Raw genomic sequence first — 7,858 nt, 5'->3', positions numbered from 1 at the left:
CGTCATCTACATGCAGTCTGCCTGATTTCTAGCTTCTAGCTCTTTCTCCTAATCTATCCCAGTAGCCTTCTATGCCATGCACTTCCCCTCATACTGTCTGCAAAATGATTTTTCTTGAGCATAGATTTGACTGACCATGTGATTCATTTTAGGAGCTCCCTATTGTCTACAGAATCAAATATAAAACATCTGGCATTTCAAGGCCTTCACAACCTGGCCCAAAGCCTCCAAAGCCTAATCGCATATCAGTCCCAGCCCCATCCCCATTCTCAATGCAGCTCAATTCTCCTCCTTGCTGTTCCATCCACATACCTTTATTGGGGGAGCCCAAGTCTAGAATACCTCCTTCCCTTCGTCTACTTAATCCCTAAAGAATCCCTCACCTCTCCCTATTATAGGATTCTTCCCAGGCCCAAACTATTTCCCAAAATTTATTTATATTATTTATTGGGTATATATGCTGTATATATTTCTCTCTCTCTCTCATATACACACAGTGTACCAATAGAATGTAAACTTCTGTGGGCAGGAACTTCATTTCTGGATCTGAAATCTCCAGTACCTAGCATCTAGTAGATTGCTAGATAAATGCTTTCAGATTAATACTATTCTTGCAATTAGACAGAGAGATATAGGCTAGAGGAACGAATACATTGGTAGATTCAGAACTGATTCCAAAAGCAACATTTTTAATAATGTTTTGAGTAAAGACAAAGATGGCATTGCTTATCTGCTGATGAAACTGAGTTAGGAAGGACAAGTAATATGAGATAAAGTCAGGACCCAAAAAGAGCTCAGTGTGGCCTAGAACACTGAACCAAAACAAATAAGGTAAAATATAATAGTCATAAATTATGGATTAAATTGGTTTGGATTTTTTTTAAATCAAGTTTAAAAAACAAGGAGAAATGTTTTTAAATGGATTGACCACAAAACTCAAAAATGAATCAATTGAGATAAAACAGCCCTGAAAAAGTCCCAGTACTCAGACTACATTAAAAGAAAAATGTCCAGAAGAGATCAGTATGTACCTTGAAAACATATGGAACTGGGGAACTGTATTTCATTTAAGAACAAAACACCAACAGCAAATTAGAGAGCATCCAGAAGTATCTAATTAGCTTGGTGATGAGACATGAGAAAATGCCATATAAAGAGCTATTGATCTAAAGATCAATAACTATGTCTGCTGCGTCTCTCACACACATCCACAATGTGTGTGAGATATGTAAGTGTTGTCTCCTCAACAAACTGTAAACTTCTGAGAACAAGTAATGTTTCATTTGTTTTATCTTTGTCCCAACTTCTAGTAGAGGACCTAGTATTTGAGAAATGTTTGGCTGACTAACCAAAGAATACAAGTCAGTCAAGTGGTAAGATGTTAATGCTGGGCTTCCCAAGCTTCCATTCATCCCAGACATGGCTTCTGCAGCCAAACCTGGGAGCCACCATTCACTGGTCACTCAGAGAGCCAAGCTACCAGGCTCTAACTGGGGACTAGTCAACCTATTAAGCAAGAAATGATATGGGCAGTGACCTTATATCTATTCTACATTCTGAAAGAAGCCTGCTTCTGAGGAAGGAATAGGGTCATATCCTCAAAGATTTAGATCGATTTTCCAAGAGTCAAAAGGTTAAATTAAGAGATTCAGGGTCACCCAGATGAGAAGTTGAAAAAGTAGGCTTGCAGACTCTAACCCTCAGACTCTCAAAGTCCAAGTCCATCTGAACATCAGGCAAGGAAAGACAGTTTTTAAAAATACCTTTCATTTAGAACACCACCTTTCTAAAGCATTTTTACATGCATCATTAGAAAAACAAACTCTCAATCTACAAACTAAGCCCAAAGGAGCAAGGAGTAAAAGGACAGCTCTTCTGTCTGCCCCCCATTCCACAAAGCTAGGAAGGGCTAGGCCAGGGGCCCTGTTCCTGGAAGAAGGTCCCCCTCGGCAGTTCCAGCCATGGCCCCCCTCAGAAAACTTTGAAGTAGTCAAAAGGAAAAGAAAATAGAACAAAGGACCTACAAATGCCCCTGCTGCCCCTCCTTTTTGCTTCCTTGGATTGTCCTGGGGCTGAGACAGTAGGGAAGGTGTCCCAGAGCTTGGGGACCCTTGGATCTCACCTGCTGCAGCCTTCTCCACAAAGTGCAGCTCATGCCAAAAGCCAGCCAATTCTGGGTACTTCTCTTTCACAGTCAATGCAATGAAGTGTAGCAAAGTCAGCTTCCGGTCAGTAGATTTGGTGTCCAATAGCTATAGGTGGAGATGACATAGGGTCGAGCATGACTTCCTGAGCACAGGCAGGGACACAGACTTCCTCTGCATGTTGGCTAATCACAGAACCCCCAACCTTCCTATCACATATCCCCTGGAGCATCCACCCACTGTAGTCCCATCTTTACCAGGTCCAGGCTTTGCAGCTTGAAGCCATACACTGCACCCCTCTTGCTGCTGTTCATGTAGTTCCCCAGAGCAAGGATTATCTGCCAAGAAGCCACAGAGAGGAGATGGGAAAGCCCTGCTCAAGCAGGCCTCCTTCTCCTTGACCTAGAGCCCCCCCTTCCCTCTCAAGTCTGCAGGCCTCAGCTTACCTCAAGCATCTGCTTCAGCCTCTGAGAAGACTTGACAGAGGCAGACGCAGCGATGATGGCATTGAGTTGCTGGAAGGAAGGACAAAGAAGCTAAGTTAATTACAAGGCTAGATGGAATGACTAAGTGGACAGGCAGCCTGGGACACTCTGGGATGGTGAATGGGGGGAGCTGAGGGAGGAGGTAGGTACCGGAGTGAGCATCTGTAGGTTGTCCTGGAAGTTGCCTAGGAAGGCCATGCCGGCCATGCGCTGAGTCAGTCGCTCCACTTTGCTGAAAAGTAGCATGAAACGGTCCTCTGCTGCCAGCTCCTCCAGGGGCTGCCGCTCCCGCTCATACTGCCGCAAGAGCTTTACTTCGGCCTCCGTTGGCAGGAAACGCATGAGACACTCCACAAAGTCCACCGGCAGTGTCTGCAGGTCAAACCTGATGCCACAGAAGAGGAGTCAGTCTCAGGTCCCTTGGATCTGTCCACCATTTTCACCACCTTCTCCTGTAGAACCTCCAACTGTCCCACCCCTTGTTCCCACCACTCTTTCCTAATCCTCAGGCAGAGGACAGTGAGCCATAACTCTGGAAGGGGGATCATTAAGGACCAAGAGCTGCTGTTCCCAAAGCAGCCTCTCTGGGAGGCAGTGAAAATGCCCCCAGAGCAAGCAAAGAGATGGGTGCCCTGGCATCCTGGCCTTGCTCTGACCTGCCCTAACTTAGATGGGATGTGGAGGATGTGGTAAGTCCCAAGTCCCCAGAGAGAAGGAAAAGAGAAGAAAACAAGGCAGCATGGTAGCTTACATATGGATTGCCCGGCAGATTTCCTCAGCTGAGCGGCCAGCCTTTCGCAGAGTTATTGCCAGGTTCTTGGCTCGGTTGGCCTCCAGCAAAGTAACCTTGCTAGCTGCCTTTTGCGATGTTTTGTTCTTGGAGCAGACAAGATCAAGAGCAGGACCCTGTGCCTTCGTCTTGAACAGTTCCTCAAACTTATCCAGATCCAGATCCTGATGGAAACAAGGGAGATGCTATTTCCCCAACCTGTCTGGCTATCCTGGCCCCACCACTGCCCTCCCAGTTTTAACACAGCTTTGGGCCTTCAGGAACCAGTCCTGGTTAACTCCCAGACTGATGAGCTGGATGGATGGATGGGGTTAGCTGAAGCAAGGTTAGTAGTTTGGGGCCCTGAACCCAAGCTCCCGCTCACTTCTAGGATCTTCTCATCATCAAGTTCACTGAAGACAGTGCCACTGATCTGGTTGGGCTTCAGTGCTGTCCAATTAAACACAGGCAGACGGAACTTGGTCTTGATTGGTTTCTTGATGCGGATAGCTGGAATGGATGAGAAGCGGTGATAATCAATGGAGAAATTTAGAGGGACAACAGCTAAATGGCTCAATAGTCAAAGTATTGCTCTTGGAGTCAGGAAATGCTGAGTCCAAATATGGCCTCAGACACTGATTAGTTGGGTGATCTTGGACAAGTCATTTAAGCTGTGTCTGCCTTAAGCCACTCTAGGATCCTGGCCAAGAAAAGGCTGGGCAGTATGGTCCCCGGGAGTCAGAGAGTACTGGACACACCCTTTTGCTGTTGCTGTCCAATTCAAGTCAATGAAGCCTCTCTGCTCACCTGATTCCCCACCTCAGTCTTGATGATTCTTTTACCTGACAGGCCCACAGTCAGGACCACTGAGGGAGCGGCTCCAGGGAGAGGCGGGGCAGGAGGACATTTTTCTAAGGGAAGAAAGGAAGAAAGACAGAACAATGGGGGAAATGCCTTTATGTCCTTCCTAGCTCCTGACTAAGCCTGTGATGAGGGCCTGCAACTATTTTTAAAGATTTCTACATAAAGACTTACATTCTACTGACTTGCACTAAGAGAATGTGGACCTTTTTCCTTGTCTCAAATTTAAATTCTCCCTTCCCTCTTTTTCTGCCCATGAAGACAAGAGTGTGTGGAACAGGTTGACCTTGAAGACCACTGCATTAATCCCCTTAGCTGTTTGGCTTCTAGTTCTTCACCATTTACTCAAAGCTCTATTCTCTGACCCATTCACCATTTTGTTTCCTCATCCCTGACTCTACCTTAGGTACCCTTCTAAACCATGGCACTCACTGCATTCCAAGAACATGGTTACCTGGCAGGGGGGGTGCCGGAGGTGGGAGGGGCGGAGCTGGTGGTGGAGCCAGGGGCAGTGTCTCTTCCGGGGGTGAGGGTGGGGCTACTAGGTCAAGGTCTGATGGGAACACACTCTCACTGAGTTCAGTAGGGCCCACTCTGGTGAAATCACCCATCGATTCCAAGGCCTGAGAATGTGGATCCAGGTGGCACCTATGCTGAAAGGCCTCCTCCTTCTCCTTGATAAGCCTCCTAAGCGTGTGTACCTGATGATTTGTGTTTTCATAGGTCTCCTGCACAGAGTTAATGAGGTGGGAGAAGTAGAGCACAGAGTAGGTACAATTTGCCTCTGGGACCTGCATTAGGGCAAGGGATACCCCAGTTCAGGGATTTTCTACCTCAGAGGTTCTTAATCAGTCTCTATCAGAGTCCTCAAAGGAGTAGAACATCAGAAATGGGAACAGAAAAGGTCTACAGCAGAGTAAAGGAGGCAAAGAATAAACATTACATACTAAAAGAGTGGAGTTAATTTTAAATGAATCAGCATAAACCAGGCAGTAGAACAGAAGAGATTCTTTTTAAAACTGGAACGGCGAGGCCACCTCCATCTACAACACCAGGACTCTGTGGCATCTATTACCCCCAGCTCAAACAGCTCTTGGTAGTTTGGGGAATGAGGTAATAGTGTGGTCCTAGGTTGGGATCAGACAACTTGGTAATTAGGTTTTAACCCTACTTCTACACCTGACTCATCATGGGACAGAGTCACACAGTGATCCACCCTGGGCCTTGAGTTCCAACAGGAGAGTGGTTTTCTCTCCTTAGGGGAAAAAAAGAAATAAAAGGATTCAAAAGCTCTTTAGAAGTAAAAGCGTTACCAATATGCAAAAGGATTCCCGGGGTCCTTCTGATAATCCTCTACATTAACCCCCAATACCTTGATGTTCTCTAGCTCCTTCTCCCGCTGTAGCAGCTGCTTCTCTAGCTCTGCCACACGCATCATGTTTTCATTTTCAAGATCTAGCAACTTTTCCGATAACTAAAGGAGAAAAAAAAAAAAGGAGACCCAACTGACTCCTGTAGCTTCAGGGATTCAAAGGAACATGAATCAAAAAATAATACCCAGAGCCTCTGTCATTCCCACGCTAAAATTGAATCTGTCACTCAGTGCCAAGGGCTGTTCCTTCCTCCAAAACACAAGCATGGGAGAAGTCTCCACAGGACTTTGGTCCTTGGTTCAACAGTCCTGACACAACTGTGCATGATCTTGGCCTGGTGAAAAGTGAGCAGCCTCACAGGCCCAAGGGGTAGGTCATTTCCAGAACCAAAATCATCTGTTGTGGTCTAACACAACTCCAGGAGGTAAAGCTCAGTCTCAGTTTTTTCCTCGTGTAGAGGACTTCTGACAGAGACCAGGCTATTACCAGAGCTACCCCCAGGACTTTGGTTTCATTCAATGATGATTGTATTTTTACTCCAAAACTACCAAGATCCAAATCCTCCGCTTTGTCTCAAGCAGCCAAAGGAGCCGACACCTACTTGGGAAATGTGCTCCTCCAGCTCTTCCACCTTCTCCAGTGCCACATTCTTGGTTTCTGCATCTTCAAGCAGTCCACCAACATCAAATACATTATCTAGGTATGCCTGAATCTGCACTTGCAATTTCTCACTCTCTGTATGCCTTGACTTCTGGGAAAAAAATAGGAAATATAGAAGACAGAGTTAGACCCAGAGTTGAAGGGTGACAATAAAGTCCTGAAGCTGTCCTAAATGGAATAAAAGATGTTTGGAATAGAGGGAAGAAGGGGAAAGGAGTATTAGTCCTGGCTGGATGTCAAGGAATCCTCCTCATCAAGAAGGATCAGGATTTAGAAAAGGCCATAAGACTTTGTAATTAAGAGGTTAACACATGTTAACTTTAGAGAGTTTCAGTTAAGGATGAAGTTGGAAGCCAAATTTCAGATTATTTAGAAGAAAATGAGAGGAAAGAAAAAGGAAGCAATGAGAGCAGACACCCTTTTCAAAGAGGTGGGCTGAGAAAAGAGGAAATAGAGGGACAACAGCTTATGGAGATAGTATTTTTAAGAATAGGGGAGCCTTGGGTATATTTGTAGACAACAAGGAAGAAACTAGTCTATAGAGAGAAACTGAACATTATAGAAAGGGGGATGGTTGTGGAGGCTATCTTCTGGAAAAGACTGGAAGGGATAGAATCAAGGGCAGGTGCAGAAGGGTTTATTTTGTTGAGAAGTTCGACCTGTTAATCAGAAAATAGAGTAAAGGAAATAGTACAGGTGGGTGGCAAGGCATTGTGAGGTGAGCATATGGCAAATGGCTTCAATTTTTTCTACAAAGTATTTTTTCTACAAAGATTTCTACAAAATCTACAATTTTTCTACAAGTAATGATTTTACTTGACAAGAATTGGAAGGAGGGGGGTGTGGGAAGTTTGCTCCTTGAATCTGATATTCCCTGTTGGAAATCCTGTTGGGAACCTGTTGGTTAGCTACCCTTCATTCTTGGAAGACTCTGCCCCATGAACTTCACCTCTAACTGTCTGTGGCTTCTTTCTAGACTTGGCTCCAATGCTACTTTTGCAGACCCTTACTAGTCTCCCCAGATGTAGTGCCTTCTTCTCTCTAATTACCTCCTTTCTATGCTGGAGATCTCTAGTTCATACCTCTTTATTTTCATGCTGTCTCCCTCATCAGGGACAGGAGCAGACAGTGCCTATTTTTTGTCTTTTGTGCTTGTACTTGATAGCACATAAGTAAAAGTAAAATAAGGTGTGGTAAAGTATAAGCATCAATAGAAAAATGGAACAACAGATTTGAGTGGACAGTAGAAGAATTAACTGAATGGGGACAAGAGTTTGCGCAAGAACACAGATGGCCTGGAGAAGTCCAGAAGGTCAAAAAAGGGTGGAGGGATTAGAGGTCACCATGGTAAATAGGATTAGGCAGAGTAAGGTCTAGGCAGAAAAGGAGTAAGAAATGGAAAAAAAAAAAGGGCTGGTAGGTAACAGCTTACCAGGATCTTTAGTGGGTGATTAATTTAGATAGAGTTAACTTCAAAGGAAGAGCAGTTGGTAAATGATGGCAATGCTTTTCTAAGCAACAGGGAACAAGAAATTTCATAATTCTTCCTCTGGGGGGTCATGTTAG

General features: G+C 44.9%; 1 protein-coding gene across 6 annotated transcripts in view; it reads right to left on the bottom strand.

The window, feature by feature from the left end:
- Nucleotides 1-7,858, bottom strand: part of FMNL3 (formin like 3) — a 77,411-nt gene that overhangs the window by 4,492 nt on the left and 65,061 nt on the right. For 5 of the 6 annotated variants that reach the window (XM_031937939.1, XM_031937937.1, XM_031937940.1 and 2 more), the window contains 10 exons: nucleotides 6,234-6,383; nucleotides 5,632-5,733; nucleotides 4,714-4,987; nucleotides 4,241-4,309; nucleotides 3,784-3,908; nucleotides 3,381-3,583; nucleotides 2,780-3,014; nucleotides 2,591-2,659; nucleotides 2,402-2,482; nucleotides 2,123-2,252 (listed from right to left, as the gene is read on the bottom strand). In XM_031937939.1, coding sequence (XP_031793799.1) covers nucleotides 2,123-2,252; nucleotides 2,402-2,482; nucleotides 2,591-2,659; nucleotides 2,780-3,014; nucleotides 3,381-3,583; nucleotides 3,784-3,908; nucleotides 4,241-4,309; nucleotides 4,714-4,987; nucleotides 5,632-5,733; nucleotides 6,234-6,383 — 1,438 coding nt within the window. The remainder of the gene's footprint in view (nucleotides 1-2,122; nucleotides 2,253-2,401; nucleotides 2,483-2,590; nucleotides 2,660-2,779; nucleotides 3,015-3,380; nucleotides 3,584-3,783; nucleotides 3,909-4,240; nucleotides 4,310-4,713; nucleotides 4,988-5,631; nucleotides 5,734-6,233; nucleotides 6,384-7,858) is intronic. The other variant, XM_031937938.1, reaches the window with a different exon arrangement.

Source organism: Sarcophilus harrisii, chromosome 5 (assembly GCF_902635505.1).
Source record: "Sarcophilus harrisii chromosome 5, mSarHar1.11, whole genome shotgun sequence".
Taxonomy (NCBI): Eukaryota; Metazoa; Chordata; class Mammalia; order Dasyuromorphia; family Dasyuridae; genus Sarcophilus; species Sarcophilus harrisii.
This window is presented reverse-complemented; position numbering and strand designations above follow the sequence as displayed.